At 45.8% G+C, this 25,794-nt stretch overlaps 1 protein-coding gene across 3 annotated transcripts in view; it reads left to right on the forward strand.

Moving 5' to 3' along the window:
* The window catches only part of LOC127448435 (inactive dipeptidyl peptidase 10-like), a 102,420-nt gene that overhangs the window by 61,539 nt on the left and 15,087 nt on the right, over positions 1–25,794 (forward strand). For all 3 annotated transcript variants that reach the window (XM_051710942.1, XM_051710943.1, XM_051710944.1), the window contains 6 exons: positions 13,087–13,181; positions 21,321–21,395; positions 22,118–22,170; positions 22,767–22,848; positions 23,264–23,384; positions 23,542–23,696. In XM_051710942.1, coding sequence (XP_051566902.1) covers positions 13,087–13,181; positions 21,321–21,395; positions 22,118–22,170; positions 22,767–22,848; positions 23,264–23,384; positions 23,542–23,696 — 581 coding nt within the window. The remainder of the gene's footprint in view (positions 1–13,086; positions 13,182–21,320; positions 21,396–22,117; positions 22,171–22,766; positions 22,849–23,263; positions 23,385–23,541; positions 23,697–25,794) is intronic.

Here is a 25,794-nt window from a genome sequence, read left to right on the forward strand (position 1 = left end):
TATACTGTCAGATCAACTCACTTGCGGTGATAGCCTCATTCCATGGTCTACCCAGAGACAGGGAAATATGGTGCTTGAAATAAAGGAGATGGTGACCATAGCTGTAATGCTGTGAAGCAAAGACAAAGGTCTTTAGCGGATGCATGGTAAAACACTGCTGCAGCAGTAGAGAAAAGTGGGCCTCCTGCGGGAGCAGAGTTAAGGCAGTGCTGTGGCAATGGAGTAGAGGAGATGGAATAGTAAAAAGGGGGGGTGCTCCTGCGGGAGCAGAGTTTAAACTACTGCTGCGGCAGTGGATTGAGTATTTGGGGGCATAGTGAAGGAGCTCCTATGGGAGCGCTGCTGTGTTTCCATTACTGTAGATGCACTTCTATAAAATTATGGAACTTAGACATTGAAAGCACCTGCGGAGAAAATAGAAATAACTCTGTGTACGCAGCTGTAAGGGAACTAAAAGGCTAGTTTGGAAAAACATGACAATTACGTTTGTACGCGTCTGTAGGAGAAGCAAATGGTTAGTTATGAAAACATGACTTTATTATGTTCGTAATGTCGGGGCACTACTGCGGCAGTATCAAAAGCGAAAGGGGTACTGCTGTGGCAGTATCGAGCATAGGCGGGAGCTGCTGTGGCAGTATCAAGCCTGGTCAGGTGCTGCGGCACATTATCAAGTGGGGCACTGCTGCAGCGGAACCAAGTGGGGTGCTGCTGCGGTAGAACAAGTGGGGCACACATGGCTTTATTACGTATACCCACACCTGTAAGGAAAGCACAAGGTTATTTTGGAGGTTATAGCAGGCTCTATTTATTATGTGTTGGGCTCATTTTAACCATGAGCGAAAGAAATGCCAATGCGAAGGCTAACGGGAAATGTTAAAGGCTCTTAAGATTACTGCTCCACCACTGCACTCGAACGGGAGAGCTCATACTGCATTTCGGACAGGAGAGCTCACGGAGTGAATGACATGAAATCTCACACTGCATGGGAATGGGAGAGCCCACCCTGCAATTCGAACGGGAGAGCCTGCATTGTGATCGAACGGGAGGGGCCACACTGTGATTCAAACAGGAGAGCCTGCGACCAATGCGCTGGGGCTCACACTGCATTTGAACGGGAGAGCTCACACTGCAATTCAGTCTGCATCTCCCACCCTGCGATTGTAGAAGTCGTCGATCTGGTGGTACTGGAACAGTTCGTCTCCCAACTTCCCCGAGGCATGGCTGAGTGGGTCCAGTGCCACTGCCCGGTGTCGCTGGAGGAGGCCGTCCAGCTGGCAGAGGACTACATGGCGGAGTTTCCAGGAGGCGGCGAAGCAGTGTTTTCTTCTCTCTCTCCTCTCTCTTCTCTCTCTCCACCCCCTGTGTGTCATGTTTCCCCCCTCCTGTCCCCCTCAGTCCCACCCAGCTCCTCGGAGGTGGGGAGGAGCCCCGCCCAACCCCACCCCTGGTCTAGAGGACCCTTTCCCTTGTCTGTCCCTCCTACTCCCCCTGTCTCCCTCTGCTATCCCCCCAGGTTGGCGAGACTGCCTCCATGAGTGCAGAAGGAAGACTTGGGCCGGTCTGCTGGAGCTGCGGGGAAGCCGGACACAGTCAGGTTCGGTATCCAGTGACAGAGGTGGGGACACTGGTCCGGATCCCCGACGCTCCACAGGCCACCCCCGATCAGGCAGGGCCATATCGGATACCGGTAAGAGTAAAAGGGGATACACATCAAGATTTGGTGGATACAGGTTGTTCTCAAACCTCGATCCACCAACGTTCATAACTAACCAAATTGGTGAGGGTGAAGTGTGTGCATGGTGACATTCACAAGTATCCAGTGGTTACCATTGAGATGCGATTCAGGGGGAAAAGGCATAGAGTCGAGGCTGCGGTTAATTCCCGCCTCACCCATCCAGTAATTCTGGGAACCAATTGGCCCAGCTTTAAAAATCTATTGGGGGTAATGTGTGTGGATGCGTCCTGCAAAGTAGTGTCACAGTGTGTGACGTACGACGCTATGGCTGGAGAGGTGGTGCCAGATCCATCAGCGTTGGCTCCGCATCAGGATGACTCAGACAAGGAAATTCCTGTTCTCAAGGGCTTCCCTGAGGGGGATTTCCCTCTGGAGTAGTCGCATGATGAGTCCCTCAAGCTCGCCTTTGACCAAGTGAAAGTAATTGATGGTCAACAGCTCCAGCCTAATGTTGCGACCACATACCCATACTTTTCTATTATCAAGGAACGGTTGTATTGAGTGATGCAGGACACTCAAACCAAAGAGAATACAACTCAACTGTTAGTACCAAAGAGCCATCAGGAAACACTCTTCCAGGTGGCTCACTGTAACCCAATGGCTGGCCACTTAGGTCATGAAAAGACTTTGAACAGTATAATGGCCTGTTTCTTTTGGAAGGGCATTCACGGTGACGTTCGCAAATGGTGTGTGGCGTGCCGAGAATGTCAGTTGGTGAATCTACCGGCCACCCCAAAAGCGCCATTGCACCCTCTGCCATTGATCGAGGTCCCCTTCGAGAGAATTGGCATGGACCTTGTCGGGCCATTAGAGCGGACTGCACGCGGCCATCGCTTTGTATTAGTTCTGGTGGAATATGCAACGCGGTATCCGGAAGCAGTGCCCCTGTGCAACATCTCAGCATGTAGTGTTGCGGAGGCAGTCTTAAAAATGATCTCCCGAGTGGGGATTCCAAAAGAAATCCTCACTGATCAAGGGACAACTTTCATGTCACGTACACTTTGTGAACTATAAGAATTATTAGGCATTAAATCATTTTGCACCAGTGTTTATCACCTGCAAACTGACGGGTTGGTCAAACGATTTAATAAGACCTTAAAAAACATGATTCGTAAGTTCGTACATGAAGATGCTAAGAATTGGGATAAGTGGCTCGAACTCCTGCTGTTTGCAGTACGAGAGGTCCCGCAAGCCTCCACAGGGTTTTCCCCATTTGAGCTACTGTATAGGCGCTGGCCATGTGGCGTGTTTGACATCATATGGGAAGCTTGGGAGGAAGGACCTTCGAATAGTAAAAAACGAATTCAACACGTTCTTGACCTTAGAGCAAAACTCCACACTTTAGGGCAGGTAACACAGGAGAATTTGCTCCAAGCGCAAGAACGTCAATGCCGACTGTACGACAGGGGCACTCGACTATGGGAATTCACACAGGGAGATAAGGTGCTTGTGTTGCTGCCCACCAGTGGCAAGGACCCTTTGAGGTCACATGACGAGTCAGAGATCTTGATTATGAGGTTAAGCGAACGGATAGGAGAGGGGCACGTCAAATCTACCACCTTAACCTCCTCAAACCATGGAGGGAGGCGGTGCCTGTAGCCTTGGTGACAGTAGTTCTGGAGACGGCAGAGCTTGGGCCGGAGGTATCTCCCAAATCAAGTTCATTCACCCCGGTCCCTTGCGGAGACCACCTTACGGAGAAAGTCACTGTCGCAGCTTACAGACAGGGTTAAGGTTAGTTTCAGCGCCTTATGGACAAGATCCTCAGACCACATACGGCATATGCCGCTGCATATCTAGAAGATACTATCATTTATAGTAATGATTGACGGTGGCATATGCAACACCTGAGGGCTGTCCTGAGAGCACTGAGACAGGCGGGACTCACGGCCAACCCGAAGAAGTGTGCAGTTGGGCGGGTGGAAGTTAGGTACCTGTGGTTCCACATGGGTCACAGGCAGGTGCATCCACAGGTTAACATAACTACAGCGATCACAGCCTGCCTGGCGCCCAAGACCAAAAGGGAGATAAGGCAGTTTTTGGGGCTGTCTGGCTACTACTGAAGGTTTGTGCCTAGCTACTCTGATGTCACCAGCCCGCTGACTGACCTTACTAAAAAGGAGACTTCCGATCTGGAGTCGTGCCAACAGGCTTTTCTTAAGGTAAAGTCTGCACTGTGTGGGGGGCTGCTTTTACATGCACATGATTTCTCTCTCCCCTTTATTTTGCAGACTGATGCATCTGACAGGGGGCTGGGTGCAGTGCTCTTGCAGGTGGTGGGAGGGGAGGAACGGCCAGTGCTACTTATTAGTCACAAGCTCTCCTTCAGGGAGACAAAGTATAGTACCAACAAGAAGGAGTGTCTTGCGATTAAGTGGGCTGTTCTTACCCTCTGCTACTACCTGCTGGGGCGGGCCTTCACCCACTGTTCCAATCACGCTCCTCTGCAGTGGCTCCACCGCATGAAGGATACTAACGCGTGGATCACCCGTTGGTATCTGGCTCTTCAGCCCTTTAAGTTCGAGGTGATCCAAAGACCGGGGGCGCAGATGATTGTGGCTGACTTTCTCTCCAGAAATGGGGGGGGCATGGGGGTGTGGTCATGTGTCAGTCTGCAGGAGAGGGAGAGTGGTAAGGCTCGTCACCTGGGTCGTAATTATCTCTAACACCTGTCTCTCATTATAGTGATGGTGGAGGGAGACCTGAAAAGGCTCACCAGATCGTCAGATAGGAGAGAGAGTGACCAACAGGCACAACAGCCACGAACTGAGAGAGTGCTTTCATTTATTTATAAACTATTTACTTGTTTTTGATGGTTACCATCAATTGTGAGTGTGTGAAGCTGAAGATTAAAAGACTGACCTTGAAACTGCTTCGTTGTCTCCTGACTCCTCCATTGCCCACGGACTAAGATCCTTTCACACGGTGCTTTGTGGTGTCATGGGACTTTGTCGCATGGCGGAGGTTTAGACGCACGGCCTAAAAGACACAGCAGTTGTGGCACCTGGACAGCACATTTGCGCTGCTTTGCAGTGCCGTGGGAGTTTGTCGCATGGTCCGAAAGACGCCGCAGTTGCAGCACCTGTACAGCACATTTGCTCTTCTTTGTGGTGTCGTGGGAGTTTATTGCATGACCCGAAAGACGCCGCAGTTGTGGCACATTGACAGCACATTTGTGCTGCTTAGGGATGTTTTGAGCCAATGGCAGGAGCACTGCAGTTGTGCTTTCTTAACAACTAAAATGTTTGCCCCTTTTGGCTCCTCGGTAGGAAATGGTGAAGTCTTGGAAAGACACCTAGATAGAGAAAGTGAGAGGTAAACCTGCGTACAATCCAGTGACAGGAATTTAAATGAGCTCTCGCAAAGCCCTGCTGGAAGTAATATTGGTGAAACCCCTGCGGAAGGCACAATTTCAGGCATTGCTGTAGAAAAGACAAAATAGTCATATTTAGGTGAAACTTATACTAGGAAGACATTTCACAACACTGTGAATAAGAAATAATCTGTGAAAAGTTAGCTCCATGGCCAAGAGTGGGCTGCACTTGCGCCAGTAGAGGGAAAACTTCTGTTAATGCTTATTTGAGGGGAAAGCATGCGGTCGATGTTTTGGGGACATAAGTCTAGAGAGAAGAGAAAATATATATTAGTGACATTTAGAAACAATAATGTGACCAACAGCATACAATTATCTAAGAATAAAGAGAGCTGCAGCTCTGCACTGCATATGGAAATTCAGGACTAATGGTATTCCTGGGAAATACAGCTTTAGAAACAATGTGAACAACAGCATAAAATTATTTGAGAAATAAAAGAGCTGAAGCTCTATACTGCAAATGGAAATGCAGGAGAAATGGACTTACAATCATTATTCACTTGTGGCCATTCACTCCTTAGGAGTACTGTATGACCGCCACCTGCTGTACAATATGCATGGTTGATGTATCTGCATTGCAATAGTTTTGTGAGGAGATACTCCGTATTACCCCCAGAAAATCAGAGAGAGAGAGAGAGAGAGCACGAGAGAGAGAGACCACTGAAGCACCGCTAAGAGGAACCACCTGTGCGCTAGAACGGGATTTAAACAATCATGTGTGTGGGAATAAAATGTAGACAGTTAAAATGAAAGGACCTGTGCACGGCCATATGAAGCAGTAGTACTGGTATATGGTGAAGCAGTGGCCGGTTTTGCCAAGGCAGCCTCAACGCAATAGGATCTGCTTCGGCGAGTAATGATTACAAAGGCAGGGTAGAAAACCACAGTTAATGTGGCAGCCGCCATTATCACGATGTATGCAAATAGTGAGCTGCTGCAGCAGCTTCCATTGTATAACATAATGATTGTGATAAAATAGCTTATCTGATAAGGAGGACGAAAGCTTCAAGCAGAGTGATAGGACATCGCATGGTTTTGTCGCGGGTGGGCGGGGCCAAATGCTGGAAACAGCTGAGACCGAAGAGAGGTAATCAGCTGCTTATATACTCTGGCTGTTAATTGAAAGATTAGATGGGCTTGTTCCTCCCGAACTTACGTTTAGGAACTTCATAAAAATGTGTCTTTTTTTTTTTCCAACACAGAAATTTTAAATTGATCGGAAAATGAAATCGAAGAGGTGGTGTGTTATGATGTGGTGTGTTGCGGGCCAGGTTTGGTTGCCCGCTCTGGGCCAGAAAGTCCATGTCCACTTTTTAGTCCTAGTCCGCCCCTGCATTATATATACTGGATACATCAAAACCTTTCTCTGTAAGTGAGTAATATTATGAAAATGTGAAATATCTCAGTGAACTAGTAACACTGTTTGAATAGATTCATATCTGAAGTCAGAACACGAGCTCACTGCAGTACACTAACAGGAAAATATTTCAAATGTGTCGGTCACTAATGAAGAGCATGTCGCTCTGTCAGCTCTCAGTGCAAAATATGCAACTATCTCATATTTTTGTTCCATGCAATTGACCCTTTGCTAAGCCCACCTCAAAAGCATTTCTAACCAATCCAATCTTAGCAACTGTTGCCATCCGCCATTTTTCTGACAACAATTAACTTTTTTCCAACGAGAGTCTACGGGAGTGATGTGTTTGAACAGTTTTAAGCAGAATTTTGCAGAAATTATCTACAAAATGTATAAAAAAATATTCTGGATTACTTGTACAGCAATAGTGATATGAGACACTCAGAGAGGATACATGCAGTGTTTTTCTTTCTTTTTTTAAATCTTTAAATAAATCTCCTGAAGAGCATGCTATGGATTCATATGTATCAGTCCTCATTCACAAATGCATTTGTAACATCAGCAAGGATACCTACATTTGCTCCAAGGTAAATTAAAGCTAATAACTTAACATTAATTAATTTACATATTGGTCAGGTTTTAGTAAAGGCGATCGGTAAAAGCAGAGGTGGTGGTGTATATTTTATGATCAACAAATCCTGGTGTGATCAGAGGAACGTACATTCTATCAAGTCTTTCTGCTCTCCTGATCTGGAATTTCTCATGCTTCTGTGTCGACCATTCTGGCTACCGAGGGAATTCACAGCGATCACTGCTGTGTACATCTCGCCACAAGCCGACACAGACCGGGCACTCAAGGAACTGTACAGGATTATAAGCAAGCAGGAAACCGCGCACCCTGAGGCCGTGTTCATTGTGACCGGGGACTTTAATAAAGCCAGTTTCAAATCAGTTGCACCAAAATACCACCAACACATCAGTTTCAACACACGAGGGGACCGGGTTTTGGACCATTGCTACTCTCCCTTCCGGGATGGTTACAAATCCCTCCCCTTCCCACCATTTGGCAATTAGACCACTCTTCCATTCTGCTTCTGCCCACTTACAGGCAGAAACTGAAACAGGAAGCACCCACCCTCAGAACGATCCAGTGCTGGTTGGACCAATCAGACTCTACGCTACAAGACTGTTTTGATCACGTGGACTGGGAGATGTTCCGGTCCGCCTCTGATGACGACATTGAGCTTTATGCTGATAGCGTAATGTGTTTCATCAGAAAGTGCGCAGAGGATGTCGTTCCGACCAGAACAATACGGATCTACCCGAACCAGAAACCTTGGATTAATGGCGATGTTCACGCGGCACTTGATGCGCGGACCTCCACTTTTAATTCCGTGAATGCGGAGGAGCATAAATAAGCCAAAACATCAGTACAGGAACAAGATTGAAGGACAGTTTAACACCACCAACTCTAGAAGCAGGTGGCAGGGAATTAACACCTTCACGGTCTTTAAAGGGAATAAAAACTCCGCCGTGAACACCGCTGCCTCTCTCCCGGATGAGCTAAAAACTTTTTATGCTCGTTTTGAGGGAAATAACACCACCCTCACGGAGAGAGCTCTCGCGGCCGAAGCTACAGAGGTTAGTTCACTCTCCGTCTCTGTAGCGGATGTAACCCGATCCTTCCGACGGGTAAATATCCGCAAAGCCGCGGGTCCAGACGGCATTCCGGGCCGCGTCATCAGAGCGTGCACGAACCAACTGGCTGGTGTATTTACGGACATTTTCAACCTTTCCCTCTCTTTGTCTGTAGTCCCCACATGCTTTAAAACATCCACCATTGTGCCTGTTCCAAAGCAATCCAAAATCACTTACTTAAATGACTGGCGTCCTGTTGCTCTGACCCCCATCATCAGCAAATGCTTTGAGAAACTAATCAGAGATTACATCTGCTCTGTGCTGCCTCCCTCACTAGACCCACTGCAGTTTGCTTACCGCAACAACCGCTCCACTGATGATGCCATTGCATCTACAATACACACTGCTCTCTCCCACCTGGAAAAAAAGAACACTTATGTGAGAAAGTTGTTTGTAGACTACAGCTCAGCATTCAACACCATAGTGCCCTCCAAGCTTGATGAGAAACTCCGGGCTCTGGGCTTAAACAGCTCGCTGTGCAGCTGGATCCTGGACTTCCTGTCAAGCAGACACCAGGTGGTTAGAATGGGCAGCAACATCTCCTCATCACTGACCCTCAACACTGGAGCCCCGCAGGGCTGTGTTCTCAGCCCACTCCTGTATTCCCTGTACACACATGACTGTGTGGCAACACACAGCTCCAATGCCATCAAGTTTGCTGATGATACAACGGTGGTAGGTCTGATCACTGACAATGATGAAACAGAGAGGAGGTGCACACTCTGACACACTGGTGTCAGGAGCACAACCTCTCCCTCAACGTCAGTAAGACAAAGGAGCTTGTGGTGGACTTCAGGAGAAGAGATAGAGAACACAGTCCCATCACCATTAATGGAGCACCAGTGGAGAGAGTCAGCAGCTTCAAGTTCCTGGGTGTCCACATCACTGAGGAACTAACATGGTCCATCCACATTGAAGCCGTTGTGAAGAAGGCTCATCAGCGCCTCTTCTTCCTGAGACGGCTGAGGAAGTTTGGAATGAACCGCCACATCCTCACACGGTTCTACACCTGCACTGTAGAGAGCATCCTGACTGGCTGCATCTCCGCCTGGTACGGCAATAGCACCGCCCACAACCGCAAAGCACTGCAAAGGGTGGTGCGAACTGCCAGACACATCATTGGAGGTGAGCTTCCCTCCCTCCAGGACATACATACCAGGCGGTGTGTGAAAAAAGCTCGGAGGATCATCAGAGACTCCAGCCACCCGAGCCATGGGCTGTTCTCACTGCTACCATCAGGCAGGCGGTATCGCAGCATTAGGACCCGCACCAGCCGACTTCATGATAGCTTCTTCCCCCAAGCAATCAGACTTTTGAACTCTTGATCTCCCATGATCAAAATACATCAGCACTGCACTTTCTTACTCTTACTCTTATATCTCACACCGGACTGTCATAAATTATATTATTATTATATAATATTCTCTCTTAACAACACACTGGCAACTTACTATCAACCGACAGCCTGAATGTCAATACAGTACAATACAACCTACTGTACATTCTATATATACTATATATACTTTTTTATTGTATAATGTGTATTCTATATTGTGTGTATTGTATACTGTACATTGTATGTTATTATTTGTATATTGTGTTGTGTGTAATTATGTGTATATTAGATTTTAAATTGTGTTGTAAATCTGATGTTTATTGTAAATTGGTATATGTCTCATTACTGTCACAACTACTATGTTGCTCGGAACCGCACCCAAGAATTTCACACACTATTGCACTTGTGTATATGGTTGTGTGACAATAAAAGTGGTTTGATTTTGATTTGATAATCACCATCAGATGACTCTTTTCTCTTTTTATGTGACTGTAATGATCATTTTTTGTACAACAATGTCAGATAAATATGCTTTAAAATATCACTCTTCATTCCAGCCACATAAGAATATTATCCATTCTGTTTATTAGAATATTTAACCAAAAACCGTTCGTTCAAGCCAATCTCCTGTTTTAGTGTTTTATGACCATTTAAAGGGTCATTTAATGCCGAATGTAATCTTCAGTTAAAGGTTGTTTCTGATTGAAGCTCTTTGAGGATATTTAAGGGATAGATTTTTACAAATCAATGACCTGCTCCCACATCACCCAAACATGATAATTCTCTCATCATTTACTCACCTTTATGCCATTTGAAATTTGTATGACTTCCCTCGCAGAACACAAACAAAGACATATTGATGGAGATGTAAAGTGTTTATGTCCATACAATGCAAGTCAGTGGAGTCCAACACTTTCAATTTCCAAAAAGCACATAAAGGCACCATAAAGGTAATCCATACAACTCCAGTGGTTTAATCCATGTCTTCAGAAGTAATACGATTGGTGTGGGTGAGAAATGGACTAAGAGGTAACTCCATTTTCACTTTCCATCTTGGTGCAATCATCATTTGAAGCTCGATTGCATTTCCTCGCACAGAGCGTTGCACAGCGTGTGTATATGCGCCAAGTGGGAGTGAAGTGTAAGTAAACCACTGAAATTATGCTTCCCTTATATCCTATTTGGAGCTTAAAAGTGTTGGACCCCATTGACTTGTACTGTATGCATTTAAACACATCATACATCTATGAAAATATCTTCGTGTTCTGCAGAAGAAAGTCATACACATTTGAAATGGCATAAAGGTGAGTAAATGTTGAGAAAATTTCTAAGAGAAACAATATGTATACAGTAATCCACAGCAGCTGCAAAAGTGCAATTAATCCCGTGGACTTCCATGTTCACACTCGTATGATTGAACCAAGAGCATCTGCACCAGCAGCTCATTCAGACTCATGTGGACTGTCATTAATCATCTACATCTGATTGTGACCTCCATAAAAACATTCTAGTTACTCTGATGCCCGATACAACAACAGTATTTCACAGGCACTGGCATTGTGTGTGTGTGTCTGAGTGGTAGATGCGCTAGTTGCTATGGTAACAGGAAGGGAGAAGGGGCACTCGGGTCTTACACTGGCGGCAGCAGCATGAATATTTCAGTGTGTGTGTGTGTGTGTATTTGTGTGTGAATGCAGTAGAATCATTCACACAGATGTGTGTTTATGAGTGTGTGATGTTCCTCACAGTTTTGACACATGATCATCATACAGCTGAATGAGAGTGAAGCGTTTACATATAGATTCTACTATAGCGAGTGTGTGTTTGAATGTACGTGACTGTCAGAATGCTGCACAATACAAAAAAGTCAATATTTCATACTAACTCACAGAAATGCTTGCCTCAGAAATGCTGCTGCCGATTAGTTAATGTTTAGATTAACTGTTGAGAATCACATCCTTCATCTGGACAAAAGTATTTTTTCTTCTGTAACTTCTTGGCCCAGTTCAGCTTGTACACTTGTGTATTGTTCTTGTGCCTGGAGCTCATTGGTCACTGGTCACTGTCCTGTAAATGAAGGTAACACCTGGATCAGGCTTGCTGTAGCTACATTTGCATGTTTTCATAATTTCAACATAAATGTGAGCGTCACAGCTCTCTGAATCAATTCTACTGAGACATTTGAATGTCGTGTCTGCAGGATTATTCTTTCTGTTTTCAACCGTCAGAGTTTTGTTCCAGTGTAGAGTTCCTCACTCAGAGCATTAATATTTTATTTAGAGTTTGACTCTTAATGTTCCATCTGCTTTTCCTCTCTGCAGTCAATAACAGCCAGACAGGAAATGTTCCTTCACATGTCTCAACAAGCTCATAGACAGACTAAGTGAACATGAAGCAGATGGTTAACCAGTGAGAGTGCTAACATCTATTTAATGTGATTTCTGTCTGTTCTGAGTAACTCTGCTTCATCATGATGACTTTTTGTTGATGTTTCACAGTGTTTCCCATTGTTAGTTAATGCTACATATGACAAGAACTGCTGTACTTCATTTTCAGGAAAGTGAACTCCTAAAGTGCAACATTAGAAACTATAGACAGTATTTCGATCGATCGATTATCAATCAATCAATGAGGGACAATGACACACATTTGAATGTAATTACATCACAAACCAAAAATTTTTAATTTGTCATGTTCATTAATTTACTTGAGTTTTCCTGCATTTTATCTTCTGTTTACACTAATGAAAGATGCATATTCTGTCAACTGAGATTATTTTTGCATTTACATTTATGCATTTGGCAGACGCTTTTATCCAAAGCGACTTACAGTGCCAATCCCCCTGGAGCAACCTGGAGTTAAGTGCCTTGCTCAAGGACACAATGGTGGTGGCTGTGGGAACTGAACCAACAACCTTCTGCTTACCAGTTCAGTGCTTTAGTCCACTACGCCACCACCACTCCGTTATGTAAGATTGTTAAAATTGAGAATTCATTATAGTTTAGATTTAAAAGACACTGAAATGTCCAAATTGCATATTCTTTCTATTGTTTTAGTAAAGTATATTGATTCATGTTGATGATTGCCATCTCTGATATTTTCTGATGCTCTAATGATCTACAGTACATACTCACTGCCCTCACAGAAACATTGAAAACCTACTAATTTGCATTTTTCCACTTCTTTCATTGTATTCATCATTCAATCCTTTTATCACTGCAGATCCCCCATTCATTGCTTTACTCTATTCACACTATATTCACTCTATTCACACTATGCACACTCTATTCACATTCTAATCACACTATGCACACTCTATTCACACTCTATCCACATTCTAATCACACACTATTCAGACTATATTCACACTATGAACACAAATCACACTCTATTCACATTCTAATCACACTCTATTCACACTATATTCACACTATTTACACTATGCACACTGTATTCACACTCTAATTTCAGTCTATTCACACTCTATACACACTCTATTCACACTGTATTCATGCTCTGTTCATACTGTGCTCATACTTTACTCACACTCTACTTGTACACTGTCTGCCTTTTTTATGTTTTACCAGAATCTGAAGTTATCTACAGAAATCACAACGGACACGTGATCTGGTCTAACATCCTCACAAACGAAACAGAGATTGTGCTGAAAAACACCACGTTTGTGAGTACAGTCTTTAATTCATCCAGATACTGTGTTTTGCCTTTGCAGGGCAGTGTAATGCTCACAGTGCAAATGTTAATGTTCTATAGACAGTCATTAAAAAAATTTTTTAACCACTCCACAGATTTAATATTAGCAAACTATAGTTTTGGCAAGTCATTTAGGACATCTACTTTGTGCAAGACATGAGTAATTTTTCCAACAATTGTTTACAGACAGATTGTTTCACTTTTAATTGACTATATCACAATTACAGTGGGTCAGAAGTTTACATACACTAAGTTAACTGTGCCTTTAAGCAGCTTGGATAATTCCAGAAAATGATGTCAAGCCTTTAGACAATTAGCCAATTAGCTTCTGATAGGAGGTGCACTGAATTGGAGGTGTACCTGTGGATGTATTTTAAGGCCTACCTTCAAACTCAGTGCCTCTTTGCTTGACATCATGGGAAAATAAAAAGAAATCAGCCAAGACCTCAGAAAACAATTGTGGACCTCCACAAGTCTGGTTTATCCTTGGGAGCAATTTCCAAACGCCTGTAGATACCACGTTCATCTGTACAAAAAATAGGATGCAAATATAAACACCATGGGACCACGCAGCCATCATACCACTCAGGAAGGAGATGCATTCTGTCTCCTAGAGATGAACATAATTTGGTACGAAAAGTGTAAAGCAATCCCAGAACAACAGCAAAGGACCTTGTGAAGATGCTGGAGGAAACAGGTAGACAAGTATCTATATCCACAGTAAAACGAGTCCTATATTGACATAACTTGAAAGGCTGCTCAGCAAGCAAGAAGCCACTGCTCCAAAACCATCATAAAAAAGCCAGACTACAGTGTGCAAGTGCACATGGGGACAAAGATCTTACTTTTTGGAGAAATGTCCTCTGGTCTGATGAAACAAAAATTTAACTGTTTGGCCATAATGACCGTTGTTATGTTTGGAGGAAAAAGGGTGAGGCTTGCAAGCTGAAGAACACCATCCCAACCGTGAAACATGGGGGTGGCAGCATCATGCTGTGGGGGTGCTTTGCTGCTGGAGGGACTGGTGCACTTCACAAAATAGATGGCATCATGAGGAAGGAAAATGATGTGGATATATTGAAGCAACATCTCAAGACATCAGCCAGGAAGTTAAAGCTTGGTCGCAAATGGGTCTTCCAAATGGACAATGACCCCAAGCATATCTCCAAAGTTGTGTCAAAATGGCTTAAGGACAACAAAGTCAAGGTATTGGAGTGGCCATCACAAAGCCCTGACCTCAATCCGATGAAAAGTTGTGGGCAGAACTGAAAAAGCATGTGTGAGCAAGGAGGCCTACAAACCTGACTCAGTTACACCAGTTCTGTCTGGACAAAATTCCAGCAACTTATTGTGAGAAGCTTGTGGAAGGATATCCAAAACGTTTGACCCAAGTTAAACAATTTAAAGGCAATGCTACCAAATACTAATAAATTATATGTAAACTTCTGACCCACTGGGAATGTGATGAAAGGAATAAAAGCTGAAATAAATCATTCTCTCTACGATTATTCTTCGGAATTGTGAAAAACGAGTTTAAATGTATTTGGCTAAGGTGTATGTATACTTCTGACTTCAACTGTACTTGCCCAGCAAGCTGCATACTTTATCAAATGACTTTGCATACTTTAACTTTGTAAAGTTATTTTATTCTTTACATTAAATACAATAAAGCATGGTTTTCTGTAAAGTTGCTTCGAAACGATGTGTATTGTTTAAAGCGCTATACAAATAAAGATGACATGCAGTTCCAAAACAGGTTGCCTCTTTTTACAAAGCTGCATTACATTGTGATGGATACATTAAACAATCTGTGCTGAAATCTGCTGCACAAACTGTTAATAGTCATTGTTGACATTGTTCAGTGTGAACGGTCATGTGCTGATGTGTTCATGTTTTCAGTTCCCTATCTGTCACTCACTCGACGTTGTATCGATGTAGTGACACTAGGGATCACTCTTGGGAGCCCGAGACACCTCTGGTCTTTGATAAAAGGCCAATGAAAATTGGCGAGTGGTATTTGCATTCCACTCCCCCGGACATACGGGTATAAAAGGAGCTGGTATGCAACCACTCATTCAGATTTTCTCTTCGGAGCCGAACGGTCATGCTCACTGAGCTGAATTTCTACTGTTCATTCACCACTGCGAGAACATGACCATGGCAACGTTGCACCCCAGCGGCTCCCCGCCTCGGTCCTTCTACCTACGGGTATGAGGCCAGCGCGGCTAGCACTGGGGGCGATTTGGGGACCCCAAGGGATCACCTCCCATTCCCCAGCACGCTCCTCTGCCCCAGTCGGGCTCCCGGATGAGTCCGCCGGCTCGTCTCATGGCGAGTCTGGCCTCTTGTTCGGAGCCCACGAAGATGATGAGCTCTCCAGCGCAGCATCAGAGAGCAGGCTTGTCCAGTCGGACGCAGAAGCCTCAGCTGGGCTCCCCCCCTAGGGGACGATTGCCCAGTCACAGGCTGATGCAGAAATGATGGACATGCTTTCCCGGGCGGCCGCGAGCGTCGGGTTAGAATGGAACCCTCCGCTCTCCCCTGAACCCTCGCGGCTCGATGATTGGTTCCTGGGCTTATGGTGCTGCTCAAAGCAGCCACGCCCCGCTCCAGTGCCTTTCTTCCTGGAAGTGCTCGAGGAGCTGATGAAATCGTGGGAGGCACCTTTTACTGCCCGGCCCCAATTCCGCAGTTCCCCTGCCCTCACTACCCTCGATGGCGGGGTGGCCAGGGGCTATACGGCGATTCCCCCGGTGGATAAGGCACTCGTGGTGCACCTATGCCCACAGAGCACCGCCACCTGGTGTGGACACCCTAAGCTCCGGTCCAAGCCCTGTAGGTTCACGTCGTCCCTGACGGCTAAATCCTACAGCGCTGCTGGACAAGCCGCCTCTGCCCTGCACGCCATTGCTCTACTGCAGGTCCACCAAGCCAAGGCATTGAAAGAACCGCATGAGGGTAGTTCCGCCCTAGATTTGATGCAGGAACTGCGCTCGGCAACTGACCTCGCTCTCCGAGTGACGAAGGTCACGGCGCAGTCTCTCGGGCAGATGATGGCCACATTAGTGGTCCAGAAGCACCACCTTTGGCTCAACCTGGTCGAGATGGGTGAGGCCGACAAGACACGGTTCCTTGCTGCCCCCATTTCCCAGGCTGGCCTATTCGGCGACACCATCGAGGACTTCGCCTAGCAGTTCTCCACAGTGAAGCAGCAGACGGAGGCTATCCGGCATATCCTGCCCTGGCGCGGCTCAAGATCCCGCACCCCGTCTGCTCGTCACCAAGGGCGTCCCCCTGCGGTGACTGCACCAGCTCCACCGCAGCCCGCCCCTTCGGCCCGGCCCCGGAGTGGAGCCCACCGCAGGAAGCAGATGCCACCCGTCTCACAGTCACCCGCTAAGAACCCATGGAGGTCATCAAAGAACCCCTGAGACGGTCGACCCAGGGACGACGAAACCCACTCACCTGGAGCTAGTAAGAAGACCACTCCATCCCCCAGTGGAGGTCCGGGTGGAAAATCTTTTGTTGCCTTTTTGCTTGATTTCACCGCATGCCCAAGTGGCTGCGGTACCCAAAAGTTCAGCAAAAGAGCGGTTTCCTTCCTCCCTGGGTCACATACCCGGTGTGCACGGTCGTCATCATGACTACCGTCCACGGGTTTTTCCTTGCAGGATTGGCGCTCCAGCAGTGGTCTTCCCGCCCCTGAGCACCCAGTTGTGGCACACAGCCACCCCCTATGTGGCAGTCTCCACGGGTTAGGACAGGCCTCTTCCTCCCCGTCCCAGGCTGTTCTGGGGGTGGTCACAAGGAGCCAGGTAAGTGCTTCGATGTCCCTAGACTCAGCACGGCCACGACGTGGTATGGCACCTCGAGCTCCACCCCGCCGCTAGGCCCCACCCGCCGGTACGTCTGACGACATTGTCCCCTTGGTCCCCCTTGCATGAAACTTGGATGCGTGGCTTGCGCTTTCCAATCCGTCGCGATGGCTGATCCGGACTGTCCGACTCGGCTACGTGATTCAGTTCGCCAGGCACCCACCCAGGTTCAGCGGTATCCACTTCACCTTGGTCAAGGACGAAAACGCTGCTACCTTGCGCGCGGAGATCACTACCCTCCTACGGAAGGGCGCGATAGAACCTGTCCCTCCGGTCGAGATGAAGAAGGGGTTTTACAGCCCTTACTTCATCGTACCGAATAAAGGCGGTGGGTTGCGGCCAATCTTGGACCTGCGAATACTGTACCGGGCCTTACACAGACTCCCATTCAAGATGCTGATGCAAAAACGCATTCTGGCGAGCGTCCGGCGTCAAGATTGGTTTGCAGCGGTAGATCTGAAGGACGCGTACTTCCACGTCTCGATCCTTCCTCGACACAGACCCTTCCTGCGGTTTGCATTCGAGGGTCAGGCGTATCAATACAAGGTCCTCCCTTTCGGCCTGTCCCTGTCTCCTCACGTCTTCATGAAGGTCACAGAGGCAGCTTTTGTCCCGTTAAGGGAGGTAGGCATGCGCATTCTCAACTATCTTGATGACTGGCTAATCCTAGCTCACTCTCGGGACATGTTGTGCACACACAGGGACTTGGTACTCTCACACCTCAGCCGACTAGGGCTTCGGGTCAACTGGGAAAAGAGCAAGCTCCTCCCAGTTCAGAGCATCTCTTTCCTCAGTTTGGAGCTGGACTCAGTCTCTTTGACAGCGTGCCTCACGAACAAGCGTGCCCAGTCGGTGGTGGCCTGTTTGAAAGCGTTCAAAAAGAAAACAGCGGTTCCACTGAAACTTTTTCAGAGGCTCCTGGGGCATATGGCCGGTCTGTCACCGTCTTTTCAGCCCTTGGACTGACCTCTCGTTTCTGCGGGCAGGTGTTCCCCTAGAACTGGTCTCCAGGCGTGTCGTGGTCATGACGGATGCCTCCAAAATGGGCTGGGGCGCTGTTTGCAACGGGCACGCAGCTGCTGGCCTGTGGACGGGCCCGCGACTGCATTGGCACATCAACTGCCTCGAGTTGTTGGCAATTCTACTCGCCCTGTGGAGGTTTCGGCCGTTGATCCAGGGCAAGCACATGTTAGATCGGACAGACAACATGGCAATGGTAGCATATGTCAACCGCCAAGGTGGTCTGTGCTCTCATTGTATGTCACAACTCGCCCACTGTCTCCTCCTCTGGAGTCAGCAGCACTTCAAGTCGCTGTGAGCCACTCACATCCCGGGCAACCTCAACACTACAGCGGACATGCTGTCATGGCAGGTTACCCTCAGGGGAGAGTGGAGACTCCACCCTCAGGTGGTCCAGCTGATTTGGAGTCGATTCGGACGGGCACAGGTGGACCTGTTCGCCTCCAAAGAATACGCTCTGGTACGCCCTGATCGAGGCCCCCCTCAGCATAGACACGCTGGCACACAGCTGGCCCCCTGGCCTGTGCAAATATGTGTTTCCCCCAGTGAGCCTACTTGCACAGACCCTGTGCAAGGTCAGGGAGGACGAGGAGCAGGTTGTCCTGGTAGTACCCTACTGACCTCACGCTCCTCGCGACAACCTCCCCCTGGCAAATTCCCCTGAGGAAGGACCTTCTTTCTCAGGGATGGGGCACCATCTGGCACCCGCGACCAGACCTCTGGAATCTCCATGTCTGGCCCCTGGATGGGACGCAGAAGACCTAAGCGGTGGTAGACACGATCACTCAGGCTAGGGACCCTCTATGAGGCACCTGTATGCCTTTAAGTGGCGTCTGTTTGCTAAGTGGTGTTCTTCCCGACGGGAAGACCCCCAGAGATGCGCAATCGGATCAGTGCTTTCCTCCTGCAGGAGAGGTTGGAAGGGAGGCTGTCCCCTTCCACCTTGAAGGTGTATGTTGCCGCCATAGCAGCACACCACAACGCAGTCGACGGTAAGTCCTTAGGGAAGCACGACCTGATCATCAGGTTCCTAAGAGGTGCCAGGAGGCTGAATCCCTCCAGACCGGCCTCATTCCCTCATGGGACCTCTCTGTAGTTCTTCAGGGTCTACAGAGAGCCCCCTTTGAGCCTTTACAGTCAGCTGAGCTTAAGGCACTCTCCTTGAAGACTGCCTCCTGACTGCATTCACTTCCATCAAGAAGGTAGGAGACTTGCAAGCGTTCTCTGTCAGAGAAACATGCCAGGAGTTCGGTCCGGGCTACTCTCACGTGATCCTGAGACCCTGACCGGGCTATGTGCCCAAGGTTCCCACGACCCCTTTTAGGGACCAGGTGGTGAACCTGCAAGCACTGCCCCAGGAGGAGGCAGACCCAGCCCTGTCCTTGCTGTGTCCGGTGCGTGCTTTACACATCTATTTGGATCACACGCAGAGCTTTAGGATCTCTGAGCAGTTCTTTGTCTGCTTTGGTGCACAGTGGAAAGGAAGCGCTGTCTCCAAGCAGAGGATCGCCCACTGGCTCATTGACACCAAAACTATGGCATATCTCGCCCAGGACATGCCGCCCCCGGTAGGGGTATGAGCCCATTCTACCAGGGATGTAGTGGCCTCCTGGGCCCTGGCCAGGGGTGCCTCTATAACAGACATTTGCAGAGCAGCAGGCTGGGCAACACCCAACACCTTTGCAAGGTTCTACAACCTCTGGGTGGAACCGGTTTCGTCGCAGTTAGTGGCATGCAATATAAGCGGATAAGCCCGGGATAGCTGGCCGGGTGTATCGCTTGCACATAGCGCCTTCCACCTCCTTTTGAGCTGAAGATGTGCGCCATTAATTCCCAGTAGTGTTTTTTCCCTGGTTGACTTCCTCCGAGCCCTGTGGCAGTCAAGTTTTTGGAGAGACTCACTGCTGGCCCAGTACACGTGCTAACTAAGAATCCTGTTCTAGGGTAGGTGCTCTGCATGTGGCGGTTCCCTGTAAGGCTAACCCCATGCGATGTATATCTTCCGCTAATTCATTTTCCTGTTGGCAAACTGCATCTTCCTTGGGCAGAGCCCCTCTGCCCCAGTCTCCATGTTTGTAGTAACTCCTCCCCCGTTGGGTAGGATCTACCTTGAAGACTCTCCACATGGTCGGAAAGACCATGTGACGTATTTTCCACTAAAATATCCCCCCCCCCCCTTTGGGCAAGGTGTTGTCTCCGCGGTGTCTTCCCCTTGGGAGGGACACCCCCCGACTAGACCTGGTGGCCCAGTTGGATAATCCCCCTTCTTTTTTAGGGAGTGGAAAAAAAGAAGGGGAAAAGAGGACACGACTGGGTTAGCCCGTCTCTATCTTTTGGGTAGTCGACTTGTCCCCAAAGGGCCGTTCGACACTCATAACTATGTTGGGGGAGGTTACGTGTCGACCTGGTGTGCTGGCTATGAGGCACACAGTGATCTGCCCGTCACACACCGCCAGTTCACGTAACACAGTTCAGCCAGTTGTGGCGTTTCATATACGGACCCCTAGTGTCACTACATTGACACAACATCGAGTGAGTGACAGATAGGGAATGTCATGGTTACTTGTGTAACCTCCGTTCCCTGATGGAAGGAACGAGATGTTGTGTCCCTCCTGCCACAACGCTGAACTACCCGCTGAAATGGCCGGACCTTGTCTCGGCTCCTCAGCATAAAACCTGAATGAGTGGTTGCATACCAGCTCCTTTTATACCCGTATGTCCGGGGGAGTGGCATGCAAATACCACTCGCCAATTTTCTTTGGCTTTTTATCAAAGACCAGAGGTGTCTCGGGCTCCCAAGAGTGACCCCTAGTGTCACTACATCGACACAACATCTCATTCCCTCCATCAGGGAACGGAGGTTACACAAGTAACCATGACGGTTTCTAATGTCAGAAAGTTCAGAACGAGTTGTTTAGTTTAGTTTCAATATATGCATGTTAATAAATGGGGAGGGAAGTTTGAGTTCTTTAAGTTACAGTATATTTTTATAGTATATCAAGCTCTTTTATCTCAAAAGATAAAAAGATCAAGGTTTTGGTTTGATTCTTTATAAGTTGTGATATGATGATAAGCCCTGTAAGTTTTCAAAGTGATGCGCTGAAACTCAGTTACAGGAACATTGAACACAAACTCTTCAGACAGTCATTTCAGGAATATGATTGGTCCCATGCAGTATGACTTCAGAATGACATCATCCATAACATTTTTTCCAGGATGCATTTAAAGCCACCAGATACTCCATCAGCCCCGACATGAAGTATGTGCTTTTTGCCTACAATGTCAAACAGGTATGTGCTGTTTTGTGAAGTGTTGTTGTTTTAAAAAGAAAAGCCCCTCTTTGTCTCTTAAAGATAAGGCATGAAAAATGAGTTTGTAGTGTTGTATTGGAAGAGTAATTTACTCATATCATGTTGTGATGCTACACAACAACACCAGATCGTGATTACACACACATGAAATATGTTACTGTAGTGATTCATGTGATAAAGATGGATTATCTTCTGTAAAAGACGAAACTGAGCCGGGCATTAAAACCCGCCAGTAAATCTGAGTTTAACTTCAGACTGTAATAGCAACTTTAACACTCCATCTTTAAATCCACCCTTTTCATGGGGGGGGGGGGGGTGGGACTTTACTTTTAACAACTTAAGAAAAAATGCCATTATATTGACTTTCCTGCTTATTACTGTTACCCAGGTAACTATTTGTGCTATTACTTTTCATAGCAGTTAAATTGTGTTCTTTTGCCAGGAGCTCATGCTGAAATGATGCTATTTGATGTTTAAAATGATTGAAACAGGTTCAGCAAGAATCTCTCATTCTATAATACATATACAGTAATTATTGTTCTTTTATTTTTCATATTTATTGGCTTATGTTTTTTGTATGTGTTTAAGATTAGAAAGCATTATATTTCCTTTTCTTTAGTGAACTGTGAATGAAGGCAGTTACATCATTTGAATCTTTTTCATGTCTATCTCGGTTAATATTCTTTTTCTTCTGATCACAGGTTTACCGGCATTCATTCACTGCGTCCTACATTATTTACAACATTCACACCAGGTAGAAAAATAACAGAACATGTGTTACAAATCTACAGAGAACAGAGATGTCTTTACAGTGTTATTAATGTGGTATAGAGCAGACAAACCATTGATTTTGGTTGGCTGATACTCACATCTTTACAGCACACATGTCCCTCATTTCCATAGTAACCAGTTTGTAAAATTAAAGCTAAACTAAAGCTTTTAATATTAAAGAGAAAAAGGTGTAACAGTCTTTATGAAAAAGGAGAGTCTCAGCATGATTGGATTAAAAACCTCTTGAGATCTGAATTCTGATGAAAGTCCGGCAGGCGGCTCAAACATCTTTAAAGTTGAGACTCTCCATTTTCATAAGGAGCACTCCACCTCTTTCTCTTTATTGTTATATATTTAGATTTTTAGCTGCACCTCCTCTTCAGTTGTTTGAGAACCTTTTTCCTACTTTTTTTATGCTTTTAATATCCAGATTTTCATCTCCATGAAGACTGACCCATTGATCACAAACTACTGGAAAACAATTCAGATGAATACTATAAATATACCATTACATTTTAATGTCAGCTTACTGTGTGCATGTGCGTGTGTGTGTGTGTGTGTGTGTGTGTGTGTGTTTAGGGAAGTTTGGGAGTTGGATCCTCCAGAAGTGTTGAACTCTAAACTTCAGCACGCTGCGTGGGGCGTTCAGGGGAATCAGCTGGTGAGATTCATAATTTAGTATTCACCTGCAGTCACATTAAGTATTACTGTTGCTGATTACACACAAACACATTGGAAAGAGACAATATGTGACACGCTCCGTCAAAAATAAGTGAGAAGTTGTAATGGGCGTTTTTAGATCATGCAATTTAGTCAAAAATAGATTTCTATTGTTTTTGATAAAGTCTCAGCTTTCAAATCATGTCCATATTATCATGAAATTCAAACTATAAATGTTGTTTTTATGCTGTTGCATGTGGTGTGTCAAATCACTTCAGCTGCTGTCACATCAAACAGTCTCTCTTCCGATCAGCATTGTGGTTGTATTAGTGGATAAAATCAAGAATGATTTTAAACCATCTTTGTGTGTGTGTGTGTGTGTGTGTGTGTGTGTGTGTGTGTGTGTGTGTTTGTAGGTGTATATATTTGAGAATAATATTTATTATCAGTCAGACGTGAGGAGTAACTCTCTCAGACTGACATCATCAGGGAAGGAGGGTGTGGTCTATAACGGCATTGCTGATTGGCTCTATGAAGGTGAGAATATGCTCTTATTTCTCTCTATGTGAGAAGATGAAGCTCACATGAGCACCATCAACACCAGTTGACTCAGCAGAGGAAAAGAATGTGTGCATGACATGACAAACTAACAATGATTTTTTGTGTGTGTATGTGTGCATGTGTATGTGTACAGAGGAGGTCCTACACACTCATGTAGCGCACTGGTGGTCACCTGACGGGGAGCGTTTGGCATTTCTGGTCCTGAATGATAGTATGGTGCCAAACATGGTGTTGCCCACTTTCACCGGCTCTACTTACCCAAAGGGCAGACAGTACCCATACCCGAAGGTAAGTTACTTCACCAGACCTCTGAAGGGATACACAGCTGTAGGTCTGTACACTTTCATTGTTGATTAATTAGCTTTTTCACAAAAATAATAGTTCATCAGGTGTGAACGCTTCATCACAAGCTGATATCAGAGTCATCAGTAACTCTCAGCCACATGAGTACTCAGTCTTCACAACCTGTTTGAACTCATCAGCTGTTTTATATTTATGGAAATATCATGAGCCAGATTTAAACTCCTGTCGCTCACTTGAGCACCATGGTTCAATGTGTTGGAGCGTGCACACTAACCGCTAGGCCACAGCTGTAATAACAGCAAAAGTGACTTTACCCTTCAAATCTAACAAAAGACCATTTCAAGGATATAAACAAAGTAACTGTGCTTCTCTGTTCCTGAAGCATTTTCTTTAGCTGCATTCTTATAACCCAGAAGTGCCAAAACAAAAACGTATCATACAGATGTTAGTATGTGTTCAGCCATCTTGCTTCACTTCAGTTCTAGTGTCCAATTTTTTTTTTTTCAAAGTCTAAACACATTTTTGTTACTTCCAAGCATCTAAGGAGCATCCAGCCACTGAAAAACTTGGTCCAAATTTGTAATGTTGAAATTTTAAGACATTTACGAATCACAATGAATAAAGCACCTCCTGCTGTTGTTTCGAATGTGTTTAACAACTGACCGGAAATATATTGTGACACTGAAGACAAACTTAAATGAATCTTTTTGTATTAGATAGTAAAATATCAAAGAAAGCCTCTTATTTTAACAAATGATAGCACAAGCACACTATTCAAGCAAAACGTTTTTCTTTTTAATTGGTTAAGTTAGACATGATAACACAATAGATCTAATGTTGAAAATGAAAACATGGAGTATTGTGACACTTTGTGTTTGTCAAAGGTTTGAAGTGTGTTTATCAGTGTGTTAGTGTCTAATGTTGATGATAAATGTGCTGAAATTCATCTGTGGTTCCTCTGCTTGGACACCTAGCCCTTTACCACCGACCGACATGGTTCGGGTGCGGGTTCCTGGGCCGGTGCAAATTCTCGAACTGTTCCGCGTGTTTCCACTGCAGAAAAGGCTGTTCCAGGGTGTAAAAGATGGTTTCTAAAAGCTTGCTGGTCTCAATGCAAGGAACCGATTACATCAGGGGGCGGAAGGCAGGACAATGTTTCGTCACCATGTAAAGTTCTTCCAAGCAACAACATTTTGGCTGGATATCGTCTGCAGTGAGTACTTAGAATCCATAAAAATGTCAGATATGAAAAGCGTTTAGGAAATGCGGACAAAATGAGCACTGTATTTGTGAAATGGTTTTCTACGTTGATCCAAGATAAACTAGAGAGATTGCAAAGGAAAAAAAAAAGAGTATAAGAGGTGATACTAAATGATGCACATCGGCTTCAATCGGGCGGTTGACCAAATCATAACTGAATTGAAAAAAATTGCAGCACAGGGACCATAAGAAGGACCTAAGCAAAAGCAGCAGAGTCTTGGACACCGAGTAGCCAGCTAAATAACCAGGGCATTTAATTCAGTCAGTCACGCTCGAGACAAACACAAAATCACCTGTGTCTTCTGTAGCTGATCTCGGTAAGTGATTACATCTGCAAGCTTTGTTAGCTTTCCTTACGCTCTTCTTACCTTATTTTGTGCATTGTTTTGTTCAGTAAGGAGATTTTTGGCCAGCTTCTTACTTTGTTAGGAAGATCGCTGCTATCTGTTAAATACACCAGTGGAGATTCTCAATCAAGACGTAAACGTAATATTACTGTATACGCTATGGCAAAAATCCAAATATAAAACTGAAGTGGATCCGCACACTGTTTAATTATTCCCTTTTATTAATTTCAAAACCACAGCAATGTTTCGATCAGAATGATCAGCGCCTGATGAAGACTGTGGTTTTTAAATTAATAAAAGGGAATAATTAAACAGTATGCGGATCCACTTCAGTTTTATTTCAATGCTTTTTGCCTTGATCCAGCACCTGTTGTAGAATTGTTGGATGTGCGTGCATTCCCCCCTCCCCTTTTTGAAAAATCAAAATATAACCATCTGCTACGCCAATGTTAATTACAATTCCACTGTTACAGTTT

The sequence above is a fragment of the Myxocyprinus asiaticus genome, chromosome 11, assembly GCF_019703515.2.
Source record: "Myxocyprinus asiaticus isolate MX2 ecotype Aquarium Trade chromosome 11, UBuf_Myxa_2, whole genome shotgun sequence".
In the NCBI taxonomy this organism is placed as follows: domain Eukaryota; kingdom Metazoa; phylum Chordata; class Actinopteri; order Cypriniformes; family Catostomidae; genus Myxocyprinus; species Myxocyprinus asiaticus.